We start from the raw sequence: 23,160 nt of genomic DNA on the forward strand, positions 1-23,160 counted from the left end.
CGCATGTGATAATGTACCATGTTTGAGAATTAAAGTCATCATCAGTAGGTCAAAGATGACTTAACAATACCCACACACATGCACACATAGGCACACTAAAATCTGTTTTAAGGGCAAGATTTTAAAAGAGTAAATAGGATGCTAACTTACTAGTATTTATAGTAAGATTCTCACTGGCAAACTATTATTTGAACTGGTTAGAAATCAAGCAGCACTGAATACTCCCTCCGCCTCAAATCAATATTGCGTATTCCTTCACAATTTACTTATATGTGAATTGAGACTTAGGTTTAACATACACCTTTTTCTCACACTCTTTGCCAAGAGATATATATTACTTCACAATATGCTTTCAATTTCTTCATCCACTGTTCTTCATCCCTAGCTATGGGCAGTAAGAATAAAACTTCACATATCATTTGGTCACCTAGTATAATCTTCCAGTAATTTCTTAATTGCATATATTTGCATATTCTCTCCTGTACTATGACAGTCTTTGTTCCCGTCCATCAAAAATCATCTACTATTTTTGCAGTATTTCTGTCAAATTATGTATGAGTTAAGGGAAGGAGTGAGACTTGAATGGAAGATGTTCCATTCCTTTCCTTCCCCAGTTATCTCATAAGGGTGGCAGCTCAAGCCATAAAGCTCTAACATGGCATCTTGTAGATTTCTTATGTACTCTTGGAGTGTTTCAGTTGCAGATACACAGGATTCCTAGGAAACTCTTACGTCTTTTGTCATAGATATTCCCTATTCTCATGAGTGCTGTTTTGTTGTGACTGATGTATGAATTACAATTTGAATAATCTTGCTCTAAGTACTTTCCATTCTTGACACTTCACAGAAACCACATACATTTGAACTATTTTACAGAAAACACATACATTTGAACTATTGAAAACTTGGTAATTAAAGAGTAGTAATTATTTATGGGTAATCTAGCTCTTCTATCATTTAACAATATTTACCGGAGGAGCTCCAGTGGCATTCTCCACTAGCATGTGGTACTTATAAGCCAGTACTTACTGGAAACCTCTTATGTATGTCACTATGCCAGGACCTTGAAACACCCGTGACCTACTTCAGTGTTTCCTCAGGACAACAGTGCCAAGGACTAAGTCTTACTTTTACATAAACAAAACGTTCCATGGGAAAATAAGTTTGAGAAACTGTGGGTTAAACAAAAGTCAACAGAGATATTTGTGTAAACTTCAAAGCTTACACAGAGAGTTAGAGTCCATGCAGTGCTTCCCCAATTGTTTTACTAGGGAGTCTTCTTTTCCTACAGGACTTCTTAGAGTGCACTGATGTATAAAAACTACTTGAGCATCCCAAGGAGTTAGCAGTTTTACTCAGTTTTTGAATCCCCAGCACCTAATCTGAGAGGTTATTCAATGACTATTTGTAAATAAAAAAAAGGAGAAATTTTTTGTACTACATGGTAGAAAGTAGTAAATTCACTGAGAGAGGCACAAATAAAACCTTAGGAAAATCCAGAGAACGGATAGATTATATTCAGCTGAGCAAAATTATGAGGTTTGGTGAACCAGATGAAGCTTCTGAAGTGTGTGGATACCTGGACACTGTGGATGACAGACAAACAGGTCAGAGGGAGGGAATCTGGGATCCCAGGCTCAAAGCGTGAGTGTTTGTTTATACTCTGAACATAGCTACATTCCGATGAGATGAAGATTTCTGCCACTTAAATTTTCACATTTTAAAATCCTTACAGTCTCAGGAAAACCTATTAGGAACATCAAAAATGCAAAATACATTTAAGTTATAAACTGACAGAATAATTCTAGATAAATACTCACTGCTATTGGGGTTGTCTCCTATGATATGGTGCCGCCCACTCCAGTACCAGAGAAGCAAGGTGGCATCCCGAGATCCAGACACGATGTAGCAATCCCCTCCAATGTACGACTCTGACCGGGCCAGACATGTTACCACATCCCAGTGGCCAAATACAATCTGAGTCAATTTCCCTGCAGTACAGAAATGACAGGTTTCCTTAATTACTCTTTTTATTTAGATGGTAATACCTTAGCTTTATTTCACTAAATCTGTGTGAAGTGAATCTATAGACCCTTTGAATTTAGTTACAATTCCTATTTCTGAGAACTGATACAAGAATGTTACTTGGAATTTTTAATAAAAGATCTTAAAAGATAACAATCACATTATTTTTCTCTTCATAATTTGAACTAGACTAAAGGGAGTTTTAAGATCATTCACTGGATATGAACTTGGAGGAGAAAACAATCACATTTGTCATATAAATTCAGGGATCATGCTAAAGTTAAGAAATGGATGGTGTTAAAATTATTTAGCTTCTAATGTGAATATCTAATTTGAATCCTGACCACTGACTCAAATCTGGCAAATGATGGAAATGCCTATAATATTTAGTATAATTTCATGTAAGCTTTGATTTGTAGCAATAGTTATTTTAAAGAGAACAAACTATTTCATAGTCAAGATTACCTGTTTCTGTAGAATAAACTCTGAAGCTTTTATCCCAGAATCCACAGATAAGAATATAGCGATTATCTGCAGTGACCACGAAACAATGTGCATTGATTTGTATACTCTGGTCCACGAGGTCTGTGATCTGTCGTTTGTTCACACCAGAGTTATTGGCTAAAAATAAATAGAATTTAAAGAAGGATTTCAAAGAATTTCACCAAGCACTCAAAGGGGACAAAAATAATTTTATCCTTATTTATCTAGAAATAGATTTTTAAAACTACAATATTATTATGATTCTGATATTTTCTCTTGAGGAATATAAAGTTCCTTAGTAGCAGGGATTATTTAGGAAACACATATATATATTTAAAAACTATCCCAGAAATGTTCATTCTTCCTCCACTGATAAATAAGAAGAGTATGAAGAAATCAATACAATGAATTTAAGACATAATAAAAATATTTAAATGTATTTAGTTCTCTAGATGGTTGGTGTGCACAAGCTCATTAGTGTCCAATGAGAACCAAATGAAGGATAAATATGATATGAAGTATGCTATACAAGAAAAAATATCCTAACATTTGCCAATCTGTCATTTTCTGATGGCATTTACAATTCATGTGGAGAGAAGAAGGTAGAGATCTGAGGAAGGGATTTTGTTGTGTGGGAAGCCCCACAGGGAGCTTTAGGTCAGCAGCTTTAAAGACCTGGATTGTCAACAAACAGAAGGCCTTTCCAGAATGGGCTGGCAGGGAGGAGAGGAATAAAAAAGATGGGAGAGAGATGGGGGAGGAAAGAGACAGGCAAAGATTCAGTGTACAGCACTGGGATTGAATCTGAATAAAGTCAGGAACTCAGAGACACATCTGATTTCCCCAGTGCCTGTCTGGATGCCAGCCTGTCCCCTACGCTAGGCCATCCTTTCAGGAGAAATCCCCAAGCTGAATTCTTAAACAGAAAATGCAGATGTAGAAGGTCACCACCACCACCACTCTCTAACACCAATTAAATCTAAAAGTGCCACTATTTGTAGATATCTACTAATGCTATAAAAATAATTACTAGGGAAGGTAAGCAATAAAAGAAGAACTATATTTATAAAAAAGGCAATAAGGAAAAGCAAACCAAAGGTCCTGGGTTGCTGCAAAACTATCTAATTGGTTCTAGAAAAATTAGAATAGAGTTATTAAATTTTCTATGGTTACACACTAGCTATATAATTCATTGTCAATGTCTGTTCCTCTGTTGGACAGAGGAATAGATAGCTAGACTCTTAAAAATACTCCTAGTCCTGAACCTTGTGTCCTTTCCAAGACACATAAAAGCCATTTTATATGGAGTTATACGTTATGAATAGAAAAGGCCATAGTCTCTTAGTTCAAAGATGAAAACTGAATTACTGTAAGAATAAAACACAATAAATTGTATATAGCTCAATAATTTTTCAAAATATTTTTAGGTCTTTTTCTTATTTTAATTTTCTAAATAATTTCGCAGGATAGGCAGAATAAACATTATTATAAACCATCTCAGAGATATGAAACTGAGAGTCCTAGAAAAATTAAAGGCATGCTCAGGATTATATGACTGGTATGTGTATGTAATTATTTGAAAATATTTTCAAAATCTGCCACAAGCACTATAGCTCATGAGTTTGCAATTCATATGAAATATTTAAAAAATGTTTAGCACTATTCAATAGAGATTTCTAGAAAATGTGTTCTTCAGTATTAGTTTCCATTAACAATCTCTGCAAATCTTTATATTTTAAATAATGTATAATTTTTAAGAATACTTTAGGCTGAAACAAAGGACAACTATAATTATTTGCTTTGTTTATAATCAACTTAAATGACCTCTTACAATAACAAGAAAATATCACAAAAATTGCTTTAGTACCAAGGTTTTAAATGGTATGTTATGATTTATATATCTCCTTGACAGTAATAGGATGCTATGTGACCATTAATTTTGTAGCAGAAAAAATATTTTTAACCATCTTTTTTTTTGTAAAAATAATCATGTAAAAATACATGGACAGTATCCATGAAAATTTATTTTTTTTTGTTAGCTTACCAATTAATGGGTCCATTTCAATGGGAAGATGATGGGCTTGATCCAAGGAGTAACCCGGAGCTCCTCTGAGGCCTAACGGTTTAAAAAGAAAGAAAAAACCATCATGAAATTATCAGAAAGAATTTCCTAATAAGCTGTGTTATATCATGATTACACAAAATACATATTTGTTTAAAAATTGTGGTAAATTATTTTAATAATGATTCAGACATATTGTGTGACTTTGTAGGCAGTCCTAAAAAAAATCACTTATAATATGGATAAAGCTGTACAGACTGATAAGAAAAAGCTGGATACCCAGAGAAACCAACTGAAATGCCCTTCAGTAGATGAATGGATAAAGAAAAGTTGGTATATATACACAATGGAATAGTATTTAGCATTAAAACACAATAAAACCATGGCATTTGCAGATAATGGATGGAGCTGGAGAATATAATGCTAAATGAAATTAGCCAATCCCAAAAAACCAAATGCCAAATGACTTCTCTGATTTAAGGATGCTGATTCATAATATGCTACAGAGGGTGGGTATGGGAGGATTAAATGAACTCTAGATAGGGCAAAGGAGAAAAGGGGAGAGAGGGGAAGGGAGGGGGCACAGAGGTAGGAAAGATGGTGGAATGCGATGGTCATCATTACCCTAAGTACATGTATGAAGAAGACACGAAGGATGTAACTCTACTTTGTGTACAACCAAAGATATGAAAAATTGTGCTCTATATGTGTAATATGAATTGTAAGGTGAATTGTCATATATAACAAATAAAAATTAAAAAATTATAATTAAAAAATACAATTAAAAAATACAGAAAAAAAACCCCAAAACAAGAAACAGGATCATGATGCTTCTTGAATCTATCAGAAAGCCAGGGTTACCAGGCAACCAGTCTGCTCTCAGAGAAAAGACCATGCTACCAATCTGGATGATGTGAGCATGGGTTCCCTGGGATAGGGCAGGGTGGAAGCCGGGGCTTCCACCCAAGGGAACTCTCTTTTAACATATGATTGTTGAAGGTATGAAATACCACACCTAAAATCTTAATATCACTAAAAGTTACTTTTGGAGGATTAACATTTGGGCTTGATTGAATTTATTAGTTACATTTTTTTCAAATGATTACAGACAGTACTTTACTTCTATAGGCTAAGGCTCCTGTGAATAATGAAGTCATACTTTTTTTTCTTTCAGATGTTTGCTGCATACTTTTGACTGAATGGCAATTGTGCTACCCCATGTTGTTAATGTCATCAATAACCATAAAATAGGTATACTTTCAAACTCTTCAGAGATAAAGGTACCGTGTAAATCACTGTATTTTTCAGAGCAAAGTAGAAGTCAGCAGGCTAGAAAGAGTCAGGCTAACTCAGCAGGGCTCATCTGCTCAGGTCTGGAAACAGTGGGAGTCCAGTGGCTTCCAGGGAGATCTTAAGTGGTAAACTGGGCCAACTAAATCATTTGGTCATATCTACTTCTGCCCAGGTTAAATACATATCAACATGTCTATATTTTTGTGACAGCATTTTATCCTTGAAGATGTACTGAGTAGAACATTTAGGAAGGAATATGGGGTAAATATGTGAAATGACTGAATTATTTAAAGTCTTTTTTCAAAGACTTTAAGTTCCACAAGGATAAAGATGGTGTTTTGTCTTGTTCATTGCTATATTCCAAGTGCTATATGCAAAATGGCCATTCAAATATTTGCTAAATAAATTTATGACACTGAAGAAAGAGGACTTGAAGCTATTATTTGGAAAATCCAAATTCAAACTCACTTTTGTTTAAAATGGCATAAAGTGGAAGTGTGGGAAGTCAGTGATAGAATAGGGAGAGGGAAAATCTGAATTATTTGTAAAACTGCTTCAGTTTATCAAAGATGTATTTAGCATTTAACCACACACCATGGACCTCTATATATAAACACTAAAATACAGTGAAGATGACAGACCAGAGTCATTTAGCTGGGCTTAATGATGATACACTGGGCTGTTTCTTGTGGATTATCTGCCAAGGAGAGCTACCTCCAGAACACCTCTCTTACCTTAACTCTTCAGTGAATGCCTTGCTTAGGACCACATACCTACTGTGTTGTGCCATCTATTGACTGCAAATAGACGGCTGCAGGTCACTGTTACCACTGCAGGGATGGTCAGGTGGGGTAGGGTGTTGGCAGCCACGTGAGTTACTGGAGAATTTGATGGAAACTTCAGCACCATTATCACATCCTGTTGCATTTGATCTTTAAACATGAGGGGGCTCTGTGGAAGGAAACACTGTTGAGTAGAAAGGGAAGAGAACAGAAGGAAACAAAAGGGATAACAAGGTTAGTGGAAGGTGCGGGGAGGAGGAGGTTATAACAGATAAGGCTAGCATGAGCACATGCAGGGAGATCCGAGCCATCTGAACCGTGCTACTGGCCAAAGTCTGTCCAAAACAGAGCAGCTTTCACTTGAGGATGGCACAGAGAGAAGAGAGCAGGCACTCTGACATCACTGATACAGGATGCCGGAAGATTAACAATTAGTCTCAATTTGGATGTAGCCAGACTACCATGTCAAGAGTTAGCTCACAGACACAGCCACAAGATGGAACCTACTTGTTCAGAACAGTTGAAAAATCAGTTTGGTGGAAAAATTTGTCAATCAGTGACTGATATTGTTACTTGAAATACAAAGTGAATTGATTGATATCTTCATTTCTATCTGGCTGATCTGAGGTCCAGCTATAGTCTAAATAATTAAAATATATAATGGTCTCCATAAAGCAGCCAGAGGGCTCCCCTGTCAGTGTTTTCACACACATTTCTGCCTGCCTCCTTTCTCCCTTCTAGATTGGGAGTTTACCGAGAGGCTATGCTTTTACTTCTTTTTTTCTCTTTTTAACCTTTGTTTTTCAAAACAACTAGTACATGACCTGATAGAAAGTAGATACTATAAGTACCAGAAAACACTATAAATAGTATTATATAGAAAACACAAAATAAGAATGCTGGAAAGAATCATGATTTAGCTTCCATACATGTTTTATAATTGTTTCCTCTATATATGAATCCTCTGATGACAATAACTTAGAAAGCTTAGATCTTTCTTTTTAAAAAGTTCCATGCCAATTTAGTCTCTAACAATTTCCCCAAGGAAAGTAATAAATTCTGACTGGGCATTCCTCCAGGATAACTATTATTATTATTAAAACTAAGGAGGAAATAAAAATTCTTCTGCCAAACCATTTCATAAAATAAAGTGTTACAGATATTCTCCTGGACAGTTTATTAAAAATGCCTCATCTGGAAGCTCCAGGCTCCAAGGTCACATCTCCATGTCTATACTGGGGCTGAGAGTTAAGCCTGTGCTTGGTGCAAACAGAAGGGCCAACTGCAGTGAAAAGAGTTCATTACTGACTAACCAAGGCAGCTGGAACTGTTTGGCTGAACTAATGCTGACAGTTATCTGCCACTGCACCTCCAATGCTTACATCATATCTGATACACAGAAGGCTCAATAAAAATTTGTTAAATAATTGATAATTTGCTGAACAAATGAAAGGAATGAATGATTCTTTAATCACAAATAACAACTTATATTTACAAATATATGTACACACACACACACACATACATGCACACACGCACACACACAACTATATCCAGAACACATCACTCCAAATTGAGGGTACTTATGTCTTGATGATGGACTAGCAAAATTGATGAACTGTAATTCATTTGGAAACAGTTTTTGCCTCAGGCATTTTTTTGCCAAAAAATTGGTGAAAAATTAGTTTAAAATACATTCTAAGAGTACATTATAAGAAAATTTTTACCTTCTTCAAATCAGCTAAAGAGGGAAATATTTACTAAATTCTGATAAACTGAAAAGGGACAGTTGTTACAAAAATGGACTTTAAAAATATGATTAAAATGAAAAGATAGGAAGTTTTCTATTGTGAAGTGGGCATAAAGGTTTAATATGAGTGTATGGGAAGGATACTGGCTAGCATTCATTAGGAACTAAAGAATCTAAATACTTTGCCTGAGTCATCTACTAGTGAGTGATGGGTCTGGCACAAGTGTGGTTCCGGGGCCCTTAAATTCTCACTCCCTCTGTTCAACAGCCTCTCTGCAGTAGCCATAAATTAACCCTGTTTTTCTTTCCCTTTTGTAAAATGAACATTCTCCTTACCTCACCCAGTCATCCAAAATTAAATTTGGCAATATCATATTGTGTTTATATTTTCACTGTAATTTATAAATGTAATTTAATTTTGGTGCCAGCATGTGTCTGTATGCCTGTATGTGCATGAATGAGTTTATGCAGAGGCATACACAGAGAAGATAGCTAATTTTTATATTTTATTTCTCAAATGGGGCTAGCTTAATTAGTGGGATTCAAAACTAAGAATCATACTCCCATCTCTCTTTCTCCCTGGCGTATCAATATGTCCTTATGCTGAAGAGTTAACCAGTAGCAAATTGAGAAGCCTTTAAAAATCAATGTTTTATTTGCTCTATACCCAGGTACAAAAGAAAGAAAGAAAGAAAGAAAAAAAAAAAAACCTCAACATGCTGATATGTCTTACCAGGTGCATGGCAGAACTCCGAGGCGGATGTGGCTCAATAAGCAACTGAGATGGCGTCTGTCCAAAGTTCTGTATCTGTGCCTCCATGGCCTGCAGGGCAAGGAGGGTGATTGTCATAATCAATATGCATCAAAGAGAGAGGTCAACACACTCTTTGACAATGCAAGTGTATCCCAAGTCAGCCATGAAAAAAGTCCAGAAAATTCACCGGGTGCTCTTTTCTCAGGGTGCAGAATCATCCAAGTGTTAGTATTTTGTAGACAAGCTTTGCTTCTTCTTCCAAACATGCTTCAGTTAACCACATCACTATTCTTATTACCAGAAGCTGGGGTTAAATGTGGGAAGGCTAACCTGTGAGTTCATGCATGCAGCTAGAGACCAAAGAATACTTCAAATATTAAATACAACACATATACCTTAATAAAGTCCTTTGTAAGGAGGAATGTATGAGGATCTCTAATAAAATAAATTTCTGGAATCTTAACAGGAAAAAGAATGAGACACAAAGTCCACCACTGATATAAAATAAAAATCAGAAAATCATACATTCTAATCAATTCAGAGGGCAAACAGTACAAAGAACACTACAAATTTTGTATAATAATTTAATATGGCAAACTTTTCCTTTAAATATATTTTAGCTTTCTAGGCTATTTTAGGAGGAATTATGAAATACTACTCATATGTATGAATCATTTCTTTCACATTTTTTTTTCTGAAACTTTATTAGAATTCACCCAAAAGGAAAAGAATTCTTTGGATATCCTGAGCTATATATTTCATTAAGGCCTATGCAAATGAAAATATTAATGAGGTTTTATGGTTTCCAATAAATAAAAATAATTTAGAAAGAAAATTGTCTGGCCATACAATATACCTTTTGGTGTGTATGCCAGAGGTAATCTTACAGGAGACTTAAGTAGTCTATAAATGAATTCTATAGGCAAAATATTTCAACATACTAAGCCAGACTATGAAATATTTTTACTGAAATATTGCAAGTATGTAATTTAAGTCAACAGGGGAGAAGCACAAAATTTACTGTGATCATTACTCTGTTACTATGCTAATTTTTCCCCCTAAAATTGTGTGCAATTTTGTTGCACATAAAAGTGAAATAGGGAAACCATTGCTGAGTTCTTGAAGGAGCGCAGGTAAGTTGGTAGATGGCTCTTGACACAGCTACACCACTAATCACATTGCTATCTACAATTCTCATTTATAAAGTACTTAAATTTAACTCTCTGTCTTCCTAGACTGCATTTCAAGAAAATGTTTATCAATAAAAATGTGAAATTTCAAATTTATTAGCAATATTAAACATGAATGCATCATTATCCACCATATTTTAACAATTGCATAAATGGGGTTTTGGTCCTTTTATTTGCAGGGGCTATGGGATGAATTATTAAATCTCTTTAAGTGCTGTCCAATTTTAATGTATACATTTATTTGCATGGTGTCCACTCATATGCAAAGTGTGGCTATTTAACTAAATTGTATTCGCATAGATACCATCATATTTTGTCTCCCCACTGCAAGATTTATGATTATAAAAGAGGGAAAAGGCCATTTCTGGTTTGGTTCACATTATTAACAATAAACTCTTGAGAATTATTTTGGAAAAAAAAAGAGCAGTAATTTTATTGTTAAAGCTGCCCTGGTTAGCAAATATCCAATATCCAGCTTCATGTATCACATGTGGCTGAAATCTCTCTAACAATAGGTACTTTTGCCTGTGTTTTTACTCCTCCAAGAAAAAGAGCCCCATAGGGTCAAGAAGCTAGGGGTAAAATTAAACACAGCTAATCTTTAGATTAATGCCTTGATCTTAGGCAGATCACTTAAGGAATGAATCAGTAAAATGCTTCACTTGACTTCAATTTTGTTTATTTTTGTAATTTTGGAAATATTATGAAAGTGACATAATTTTCAGAAATTTTCTGTATAGATCTCTTGTTAGTAGGTTCCACCTCTGATCTTTGGATTGTAGAACAGCACAAATGCACACATATATAAATGATTCCCAGATGGCATCAGGAGATGGGATTGATTGCATCTTTTTATTATGACAGTTTATTCCTACATAGAACATTTATTCCTTTTGAATCCGTCTTCCTTGTGTTCTAACCTCATGTACCTTCATGACCCAAAGAATCTTACTCCAATATCTACCTTTTAGCTATCTTGTAATCCTGCCTTTTAGTAATTCCTTGCCCTCTGACTTAACAATATACAAATCTTTCTGATGCTAGTAAAGTGTGTAGTCTCTTCTTGTTACTGACGTTTGGATGGGAAATGAGTACCTATGGACTTTTTATTTTTTTCGCCTGCTCTCTGCATCCTGTTTCTGTCCCCGTTTTTAAGAGAGTCCTTCCTCGTGGGGAGGTAGGTTCTGTGATGGGGAGAGATACAGGGCATTCCGTAGCACATGAATCTCAATAATTAAGGACAATTAAGTCCTTTTGCTGAGAGCTACTTCCTCCTCTAATGCTGACCTTGGGTAAAGATCTCAATCCTTTGCTTCCCAGACTCTGCACAACACAGTGAATGCCCTCCATGTTCTCACAGCACATTCTCACCCTTTATTATGGCATTTAACATTACAATTAGCACGTGTGTCTCCTCTCTCAGACTGTGAATCTCTGCAGGTCAGAAGTACGGCTTAGTCCTAAAAGAGGCTCAAATTATTTGCTAAATATAGAAGTGAGGCAATAGCAGGGCATTTGTGCCAAACTGAAAGTCATTCAAGAAAAAAAAAAAAAGTGTACAGATGCCAGAATTAGAGCAAGCTTCAAAGTCCTTTACTTATGCAAATGAATGTCACAAAAAATATTGACAGTCATTTGTTGAATGCTTACCCTGTGTCAAGAGATACACATTCAGACACCAGACTGCCCTCAGGAAGTTTGCAACCCCAGAAGGAAAGATGTGCCTATCAGTGTACATGGCAGGTACAAGGACTGTGCTGAAGCCAAGCCCAGACTGCCCTGAGTAGGCTCTTAGGAAAGGGACTTCCAGAAAAAGGACATGAAATGAGTTTGGAGATTAAGTAGGAATTAGCTAGTCAGCAGCATGAAAATAAATTTGAAATATTGAATTGTTCCATTAATAATTTCCAAATCAATACATCAAATTAAAATGCTACTTGGAGCAATTATTAGAAATTCTTTCTGTATTATCAAAAGTGATATTTTAAAAATTACGTAAATTATAATTTCTTCCTCTATGTTCTGCATGTATCAGAGAGATTCAATGTCACCTTTATTCATAAAACATATTTATTGAGCATCTGCTACACAGCAGGTAGCATTGTAGATATTTGTAATACTCATCAAACAAAACAGAAAAGTGAGTCCTGCCTTCACAGAGTTTACCTTCCAAATGAAGTCACACACTGGCATCCATGAGCTAGAGAGATCACGGACAGGATTTCTATTTGAGTCAACATTTACAGTTTAAGAGATTTCATACAATAAATTGGATTTTTTACACTTTTCTCCCCAAATTAGAAGATCTGGCAATATCATATCAGTGTTCCTGCACAGCAAAACTACCTGGTGCTAAGGCACAGCTGCCCTTTTGTAAGGCCCATTACTCCCTGGACCCATGCATGGACTGCTGGTTGGCCTATTTCACTTGCTTATTCTCTGTCTGGTTGTTACAAACTATGGAGTGTGTGAATCCTTTTGAAATCTAATAACTATGTGTGTTCATGAGCCTGCATAAAGTATATGGCAAAAACCTGAAAGTCCGTCTATCAGACTTTACAGAATCCAAGATGTTACCCAATACTACCTCTATTATGTACATCACTATTGTATATACCATTAAGAAGTAGGAAATGCTCCAATTAAACCATGATACATCACTGATTGATAAATAAATTGTATTGGGAGTGTTGAGGTATGAAAATGATGCACATCTTAGAATCAAGGAAGTATAGGAAATTTGCACATATAATAAATAGTGATAAAGCTTACATCTCATACAAATTTACCATGTATATATGCTCACAAACTAGAATTTTCAAAACCAATGGCTGCCAAACCTTCCATATTTTACAAATATGAAATACCACGTAATCATTGGTGAACAACCCTTTTTGTAGAATAACATGAAAATATGGATTGGCTTATACTTAAATAACAACATTGTTTCTTAGGCCTTTGTAATCACTGAATTTGGTATTTTGGACTTAAGCTTCCTTTGTGCATCAGTTACAAGTTTCTTATTAAAGGTTTAGGACTGATAAAGTACATAAAATATACTAATCTTAAGTAGCTGAATGAGCATGTGTGTGCACGTGTATGTGCATGTGCAGACCTTTGTCTTCCCTTTTGGAGGCAGAGCGGTTTGGAATGGAACTGGAAGTCTCCTTACCCTGACTGGGTGGTGGTAGCAGGAGAGTATACATTTGTACAGATAACACTGTGCCCCTCCCAAACCAATTATTCCCATTCCACATCCCTGTTAAGCTAATCATTATTTTAATATTTATCACCATTGATATTTTTTTTCTTGAATTTCTGATAAATGGAAGCACACAGTACATATTTTCTTTGTCTTTTTTTTTTGATCAGTATAATGTCTCTGAGATTCATTCTTTTTATTTGTGTATATCAATGGTGTGTTTTTAAATGTTGTACAGCATTCCATTGTTTTAGTCTAACATAATTAATAAATTCTCCTGTTGAGGGATATTTGGGTTATTAGTAGTTTCAGGTTATTATGAATAAAGTTGTTTAGAAAATTCTTACATGTGTCTCTTGATGGCAGTAATTGGACTTTTCTGTGGGGTGTATACCTAGAAATAGATTTGCTGAGTAATGTGGTAGGAATGTATTTAGTTTTACTGCTCAATTGATACCCCAAATGGTTGTACTGATTTTAGTGTATTTATTTCCTGTGTTCATGAACCTATCATGTCATCGTCAAACCTGTAATAAAACCTAATTATTTAGATCATGTCCAAACTCAATTGTGTCTTATGAACAGTATGAAGAAAACCATGTTAGTCCTTCACAAAGAATTGTTTAGAGAGGCATAAATATTTAAGTTAGTTTCTTTAAAGTTTAAATTTTAATTGTTATATGAATCCTTATTCTTATAGAAATTGTTTTATTGAATATTTATTGATCAGTCTTCATGTTCTCAGCATTTATTTTTCTCCCAGCTAAGACCCATAAAGAAATAGGTATGTTTAACTCCTTAAGGAAGTTTTAACGTGTGGAATTCATAGGGATAGGCAGAGAAATAAACACAAATGTGCACTGAGCTAAGCTATGCATGGATGAACAAAGTATAAGTACTTTTGAACAATGTATGTGACTTTCAGACTTCATACACACATATGACATATCACTCACTTTAACTATTTTTCTGCAATATAAAGCTCCCATTAGGGAAAGTACCTACTAGGGATACTTTATCTTCTGACTCCTCTCTACATCCTAATTATCCCACTCCTAAGTCTTGTTAAGCTCTCATATGTAAAAACACTTCAGGACCTACCTACCAAGTTACAAAATTAACAACATGTTCTTCCAGGCCCTCCTTTTCCCCTACATATTCTTATAAAACTCCTTCTAGTGGATCATGCTCCTCATAGTTAGGTGGTTTTCTATGTCCTATACAAAGAAGCCCAATTGGGAGGCCAATGAGGGATAGAATCTACCTGGATTCTCAGAAGAAACACCATTGGTAATCCATCAGTATAAGGAGGATGTCTTCATAAATATGCACAGATGGGGAGTGTGTGAGCTGTGGTGGGACATATATTGTATCCTTTGACTCTGTACCCTTTGCTTAATCGCTTTGTTTCCTTTTTGCCTTTCCTTCCAAGAAAGTGCTAAATGCTCTAAGAGCTTTCTTCCTCCTCTATGAACTACCTAGACTTAAATCCTCATAAGAGGAAATGAATAAATAATTAGTTATCTTATTATGTTCCTGTTAACATGAAAGATTCATAACCAAGAAAAAAGTAAAAGTGGAAAAATTAAAGGTAAGTAAAAATTTAGGAGTCAAACATTTTTTGCTATGCAGGTGGTGAAATTTTAGGATAATCTTGTTTTTTTTTTTCTATAATGCAAGTAAATTTAACCCAGATATATTTTTTCTGATAGTATCTTTACAATTCCTAGTCATTTTATTCTTTTTTTTTTTTTTTTTGTAAAGGTAATTTAGCATCTTTAGATGAAAAGCTACCAGGTCTACAGCGCTGTGAGAAATACAAGTGAGTTAACAATGCAGGCTTTCAAATGTCCCCTGCCAACTACTCCCCTTGCTCTACTTAAGCTTGATTTGTAGAAGAAAAAAAAAAAATCAGCATTTAAAAAAGTTCTGACTCTTATGTCCAAATAATCAGTCAATTCACTGACAATTTTTAGAAAATTCCAGGAAAAAAATGGATTCAATTAATCAGTCAATTCATTGACAATTTTTAGAAAATTCCAGGAAAAAAAATGGTATAAATGATTGGGAACACAGGAAAAAATTCAATAAATTTTCTTGTTTTGAGTATATCTCAAAACTAAAAATTCTTTCTTAAAATGCTTTTAACATTTGAAAGTGTCTTTTTTTATTAATCAGAAAATACAATTTTCACACAGAGCAAAAATAATATGTATGTGTTTTACATTATCATTCTCTTCTACTTGGAATTCTAACAATACAGAATAAACAACAATAACAAAAACCAATGGGACTTTGAGAAGTCTGAAGTGATAAAAGGAAAGGTTACTTAATGGCAGAGTGTATTTTAACTAATAAGCTTTTGCTTTTGGTTTATTGTTGTAATAAACATATAAAGTATAATGAACATATAAAGTATTGCTTTTTAATGTTCAAAACCAGGAGCAAAGTAAATCAAGCAAATAATATATGCACATTATTATTTCTTGCTTTGTAAACTATAAAAAATTAAAATGGCATTTTATATTCAACTGTGTCTAGTTTTTTATGGAAACCACAATAAAAGAACAAATATTTTTCCTTTTGTTTTAACAATCAATTACATTAAGGTTGAAAATCTATTCCAGCAAAATTACTGAACATTTAAACAAAATATTTGGAAACTCCAGTAAAAGAGGACTACTTTTGCTTTAATTAGTAGATTGTGTTAGACAATATTTGAGGGAGGGTTCTCTGATTTATTTCCTGACTTAGTTTTTTGGTTTCATTTGTTTAGTGTAAACTTAAATAGCAATCCTATTGATTTCTATTTTCTCCTTGGAATGGTGAATTATGATAACATTATATAACTGATTTAACAAATTAATGTGAAAAATGATAAACACTATTTCCTCTGGACAGAAAATATTCCATCAGAATATTTTTTCTCTCTCTTTTTTTAATGTTTAATAATCTTTAATTCAAATGTAAAAGTTCAATACAAGCCATTTGTAGGGCTTGGGATTTGTTGTTCTTTTAAAAACAAGAATAGGGGAAATGCGACAAAAATGATCTTTCCACTTTTTTCAAAAACTTTCAAGGATAGACCATAGGGCCATAAAAGATCCATTAACCAAGTCTACTTTCTCCCCCTAACAAGTCTTACACCCATTCCATAATCTTAATACATATTTCTGAATGAAGATTTACAGTTCAGCTTTGCTTACATAACCATTTAAAAATACTTAGCACTAGCTTGCTTCCTATGCCAAACAATTGTGAACTACTTCAAATCTGCATTTCTTCTTTTTAAAACAAGGGGGGCAGTTACTTGTAGAAAGCAATACTTAGCCTCCACGTATATTTCCCAGAAATGGCATATGCCTGCCATTCAAAAGCCTCAACACTCTCTTGCTTTCAAAGTGGAATACCTAGCGGAATGTGCATAGAAGCATGAATGGCAAAGTTGAAGATCAGTATTATAACTATTTTTCAGAATATTTTCTCTTTGTATCAGTTCAGTGCCTCTGGTGGCAAGCTCATTTAATTTTTCGACTTAAAATTAAGTGTAAGTGTACTCAAGTCAGAAAAGCGCATGCACTTTAATGTAGTTGTTGGTGGCTGACCCTACCTCGGTGTCATAAGTCTGCTTAGTCTAGAGAAGTGAACAGCCCAAGGGGACAGATGGCTGAGCTGGATTCCTTCTGTGGCTGTGGGCCAGAGGCCTCCGTGGAAAGCTTCAGAACATTCTGTTGTTCTCAAACATCCCACTAGGTTCACCAATGACATAGTTCAGATCAGGAGACAGGAGGCCAATGTATTTACTGTATAGCTCTCCTTACTCCTAGGCTGTATTCCTCTGTGATCACAGTTCTTACTGGGCAACCACTTCTCTTGCCAGGTTCTGGTAATGATTCCCTCTCCTTTTCCCCTATGGTCTTGGAGTGGTAACTCCCAGGAACTACATTTTTCCTTGTTCAATCACTTTCTCTCTCCCATACCTTTGTAACTAGGATCATTTTAGACTCTTTTCTTTATTGCTTTAAGAAAATGTTAATACCCATAACTTAAAACTTAATGATTTTAATCATATGGTGCAGTAGTGTTAAGGACATTCATATTGTTATGCATCCAATCTCCAGAGCTCTTTTTATGTTGCCAATATAAGACTCTATACTTTTTAAACAAAATCTCTCCACTCTACTCTATCCTAGACCCTGACAAACACAATTCTACTTTCTGTCTCTATAAATGTGATGACTCAAGGACCTCATATAAGTGAGATCATACAATATTTTGTCTTTGTGTGACCTTCTATTTCACTTAGCATAAATTTCCTCAAGGTTCATGTATGTTGTGGCATGTGTCTGAATTTCCTTCCTTTCAAGGAAGTTTTCATTATCCCTCTGACAGGGTCACCTGCTGAGCTCCTGACTGACACAAGCAGGATGTATTAAGGTATAACAGATGAGAGAAATTCTGGTCACCTGTGCTGTACATCTAGGTAGTACAGACCAAAATAAAATTATATCCAGGCAAGACATATTTTTGAGGATTTGGAATATTTAAAAAATAAACACCTACTATAAACTTCTTAGGAGGAGCTATAGAGTTTCTTACAATCTATGCTTATTAATATTCACAAAGAGAATAGAAATACTTTTTTTTCCTGATGATTCAGAGATTGACCAACTCAAAAACAAGGGTTTTTTTGGTAGATGATCTCTTAAGGATTCTCCCAGGTTTTGGTTCTTTGTTTACTCTGGGGTTGATTATTATATAGTACATAAATAGAGGACTTGATTCAGAAATGATCAACTATGTCTGAGGAATCAGGACAACCTTCCTGCCCAACTCTTGCTGGTTGAATAAGTTTATATAAAATAAATTCTATGTTGGCTGATTCAGGAGGAAAAGGAAAAGGAAGGAATAAGCTGGAGTGCTGAGGGCCATTACCAAGTAGGAATGACGCATCGAAATTTCCTTGCCAAGCGTACCCCATGCTGCTTAGAGGACATTTGATGGAACATTGCATGCATGCTTTAATAAGGTGACCTTGCTCAAGGACCAAGGCGGATTCGGGTTTAGAGCTGATCAGGTTTGAGGAAGTAACCGGCTCCTTGAGTTTAAGGCGTTGCCAGTTTAAGATAATGGGTTTTAGGGAAGTTGGAAGTTGAAGATTATTGCTGGGATTAGGGTGTTCCTGCTGCTTGTTCCCGTTGAGTTCTCGTGAGATTAAAATGGGATTTGGAGATAGCCTCGTGAAGTAGGTGAATTGTGCGGGTAGACGGCAGAACGTGTTTGCCCCTGGACCTGTGTGGAGGCGGTGTGAGAGCGGGAATAAAGTATTGCTGTTTGAATCTACAAAGCTGTGTGGTGGCTCGTGATTCTGGTGCCAAGCATTGACCTTGGCACTGGAGGAGAGATAGTGCTGTAGAAGGAGAAATGAGAGAGAAGTAGTGGTTTAGAGGGCAGTCTTCACAAGTTTACTTAGAATTTCTAATCATGGAAAGAAAATAATAATGAAAATGATAATGCTAAAATAGATTTGCTTGGCATGTGGAATGATATTGAGATAAAAGTTCACCATGAGGGGGTAAAAACATTCCAAAATAAAAACATATACTTTTACTGAAGCAAATTCAGCTTAAAATATTACTGTGTGTATTCATTAGAACAAAAGGTTCTTCTTTGATTTTGACATAAATGGAAACAGTACTTTAGAAAGACTACACTGAGATTTCAAATAGCTTTTAAATAGGCTCATTATCAATATGTTTAAGAACTTTAAAAATGAGTCCTAAACATTTAATTGAAATGCTTAGGTACTTAGATTGAGTGATGTCTACTTCTACAAATTGAAGCATGCAATATGTTTTGAATGATTGTTAATTTATGCTGAGGTAACAAATGTGTAATATAACTAAAATCTATGTTCATAGAAGATAAGGAAATCCCTTCCAGCTATTTCTTTAACAAACAGCAGGATGCAATTTTCACCCTTCTTCCCTGGAGTCAAATATGACGTTGGATGCTTGTGAAAGCATTTGCTGTTAATTTCTGAAAATCAATAATTAGCATTTAACACCACACAATAAAAATAACACCAAGAGGAGAAAAAAAGCACTGCTCACATAAATGACATACATTTAACTTTGACTAGCTGCATTATTTATGCTTTTGTAGGGAACGATTGATGGCCACAGACTAGCTAAGGGCTGCAGTAATTATGAGGAGAAAAGATAAACCTAAATTAAAGATTTATTAAGTAATCAAAATTAAATGTGTGTCATTAATTTCCTTGATACTAATTTCTGTATTGAAACTTTGTCAAATCTTTTTCCAACAAACCTTATTGCTCTGGATGAGAGACATGTAACAAATGCTTGCAAATCTATACCCTTATTAGTTTTAGGGCTCATGATAGTCTTCTTGCCTCCAAAATGATCTTTTAGCTTTATGAAACACCTAAAACGTGGTGTTTAAAACGTGGGGCCATTCTTTCTACTTTAATATGGCTTTTGAATTTGTTAAAAAATTCAGGTCAGTAAAAGTTCCTTCCGGTAATGATAGAAGGAAAATGAAGATGGTTTTAGCCATTTTGTTGCTCATTTGATGCAATCATTTCTCAAATAGCTGCCCAGGAGAAGAAACTTGAACAGCTCATTTGAAGACAATTAGGCCTTGTAGCACTTGGAAGTGAACAACATTGTGTTATGACTCATTCAGGCAGATCCAGGGGGTGGTTGATATCCTTTGTTATAACAAAGAAAGAAATCAGAAATGGGGGAAGGACAGGGAATATGAATTCACAGAAAAAAAAATAAGCAATGACTGCAGAGGCCATCAATGTTGTCACTATGAATACTTTCATTTATATCATCATGATAAAAAGTGTGTTAATTTTTTTCCTGATACATTTTATGAGTTCATCTTCCTTGGGAAAGCTAGCCTTGCAGCTCTTTTGGCTAAAGACATATTTGTCAGGTTGATTCTTGACAGCCCTATCATGTCAGTTCTCTGTAGTAGCAAGAAATTCTTCTGCAAGAAAACAAAGGAAAACTGAAGTGATCTACTGTACTTCCTATGGGCATATTTTCACCACAGTGTATTCGAATGGATACTTTGTAATCCCTGTCAGATCGAAGTGAGAGATAAAGGAAAAAAATATCTAAGACAACCAGGGAATCAGTAACAGGAAATTAGACAAAAGGCCTCATAGTTTTATAACTGTTGGTAATATTTAATATTTTAAAATGCAAATAGATAAATGTGTGTGTCTATAAATAAACATGGCATGGCTCATATGTTCTAACAGCTGTTGGCAACACAGTACTTTATGATAGGCTTAAGTTCATACCTTTTGTTGTCAAAGAGAAGTCATTTGAATCGTTTTCAGTTTGGTGATATCTACTACAGGTATGATGACAAGTTTTCTGACAAGCTCAGAAGTTAGTATCTTGTGAATAATTTGTCTGGTGTGAGCTTACAGCTTCTGTTGGAATATTAACTCCATTTTTCTCTCTTCCTAAATTGATACAACTGTACTATCAGTGCAGCAGTTATGCTAGTTCACTTGATAATGTGAAGACTAATCTCCTTGAAAGAAAAACTTTAAAAATATAAATAATCATAAATGAAAAAATGCTAACACTAATTTAGATCAAGAGAAAGAAAGAGTTACTGGCAACAAGAGGTCTGCAATTAGGGGCCCTTTTATAGAATTTTGGGAGACATTGCTGAAAAGAAATTTTAAAAGTATGATTTTCTCTTTTAACTAAATGATAAGGCACAAATTAATTGATTTTACCTCTTGCTATTATAAATCTCTTTAAATTAAATTGATGGTTTTGGAATTAGAGAGAAATTATGAAAACAAATTAAATAAAAGATACTTTATTTAATTATGCTCTTAGGTAAAAAGCAATATCTGTGTTTTGCTTTATAGTTTATAAAGTATTTTCGCATATTTTTTCTTCTGTGAATTAAGTTTTGTTTCTTCCATATTTTTTTTAGGTGAGAGAATTAAGGAACCTACAAATTAAGTGACTGGCTTAATGCCAATTAAATACTAATGGTGGGCTGTAATACAAGTTATAAGTGGATTCCCACTTTCTACCCTTTTTTTGGTCTCCTGCATACATATTTTTTCATTGTTTGAGGCAGAGAGGCTTGTATCATTATGTCTGATAGTAAGTGTGATAATTTCTTTAAAAATTTTAGAATAAAATATTTTAAAAAATTATTTTTATAGTTGTAGATGGACAGAATGTTTTATTTTATTCATTTTTATGTGGTGCTTAAGGATTGAACCCAGGGCCTCACACATGGTAGGCAAGCACTCTGCCACTGAGCTATAGCCCCAGCCCATGAAATATTTTTCACTCATTATAAAAGCATACTAAAAAATTTCATGAAATTTATATAATTAATAATCTCTGCTGCAAACTAATTACTAAGTATGAAACAATACTATGGAGCCTTTTTAATCCTCAAAGACTGATAGAACTGTTTTTTTTTCTGAGAGAAATTTGAACAAATGATTAACAAAGTGGTTAATAAAACTCCTTAAAAATCATCTCAATTTTTTTCCTATAATTACTGAAAGTTTTAAGGTGTTGAAAATTTTAACACATTCAAAAACACAGGAAAAAGAGAAAGAAAAACACAGAGTTTACATTAGTGAAAAGGAAATAACATATTAGGCTTCCCTTAATATTTAAGAATTGTTTCATAAGTAAGGTGAAGGAAGGTTAGCTCTCAAATTAGTAAGTTTTAGTATGTGTAGTTAATTTTAATTTCTTCTGAAGTAATGAGACTAAAGAAAAACTGACTCCAGAATCAGCTGAGCTCACCTAAGTCCTGGTTCTGATGATGTGAAGCTCTGTGTCCTTGGGAAAAATATTTAATAAGAGTATTAGGCTACATTAGCGTTTTAAAATAGGGATGTATGCAAACTTTCTGAAGAGATTTTTTCCCCCCCAAATAAACTTGCTTGAAGCCTCTCCCTGGATGTTATGACATATCCATGGAATGGGGAGGACACAGTGGATGGCAGGTTAGATGGGGCTAGATGGGGATGTCATGTGTGTTCAAAAATGGCAGAGGGGGCAGGGCTGGGGAGGCAGAAGTGATGAGTTGAAATTGGGTGAGAGGTTTAGGTGGGTTCATTATACCATTCTCTCTACTTTTGTAAGGAAAACAAGAAGCTTTCCAACTGAGTCAAATATACCTTTGGTAGGGCAGTGTTTCTAAAACTTGAATATCTCCAACAAGTCACCTATGGATCACATCAAATTTATGCTCTGAGTTAGAAGGTCAGGGAAACCCGAGCTTTTGATCTGAAGTTCTATCAAGTTTCCAGCTGATGCTGATACTGCTGGCTCTGGACCACAATCAAGTAGCAAGGAGTCAGAAAACCGCGTGACTTGATGATTTCAGGATCCATTTTTTTTTTTCCTACACGGGTCACACATGGAGTTTCTCAGCCATCATTTAGTTAAGTACAAATATAAAGCAAATCACAACTTTTTATTAATATATTAAAAAGGATAAGAAAAGAATATTCATTATCATGATTGAAAAGCACTGCCAAATAGTCAATTGAGCTTATGTATGAAAAAAAAAATGTCTAGAAGAT

The 23,160-nt window shown here is 34.7% G+C and overlaps 1 protein-coding gene across 6 annotated transcripts in view; it reads right to left on the reverse strand.

Moving 5' to 3' along the window:
• The window catches only part of Nbea (neurobeachin), a 603,852-nt gene that overhangs the window by 13,286 nt on the left and 567,406 nt on the right, over window positions 1–23,160 (reverse strand). For 5 of the 6 annotated variants that reach the window (XM_078016116.1, XM_021730357.3, XM_078016117.1 and 2 more), the window contains 5 exons: window positions 9,129–9,218; window positions 6,637–6,829; window positions 4,553–4,624; window positions 2,491–2,646; window positions 1,821–1,991 (listed from right to left, as the gene is read on the reverse strand). In XM_078016116.1, the coding sequence (XP_077872242.1) occupies window positions 1,821–1,991; window positions 2,491–2,646; window positions 4,553–4,624; window positions 6,637–6,829; window positions 9,129–9,218 (682 nt within the window). The remainder of the gene's footprint in view (window positions 1–1,820; window positions 1,992–2,490; window positions 2,647–4,552; window positions 4,625–6,636; window positions 6,830–9,128; window positions 9,219–23,160) is intronic. The other variant, XM_021730370.3, reaches the window with a different exon arrangement.

This window comes from Ictidomys tridecemlineatus, chromosome 6 (genome assembly GCF_052094955.1).
Source record: "Ictidomys tridecemlineatus isolate mIctTri1 chromosome 6, mIctTri1.hap1, whole genome shotgun sequence".
Taxonomy (NCBI): domain Eukaryota; kingdom Metazoa; phylum Chordata; class Mammalia; order Rodentia; family Sciuridae; genus Ictidomys; species Ictidomys tridecemlineatus.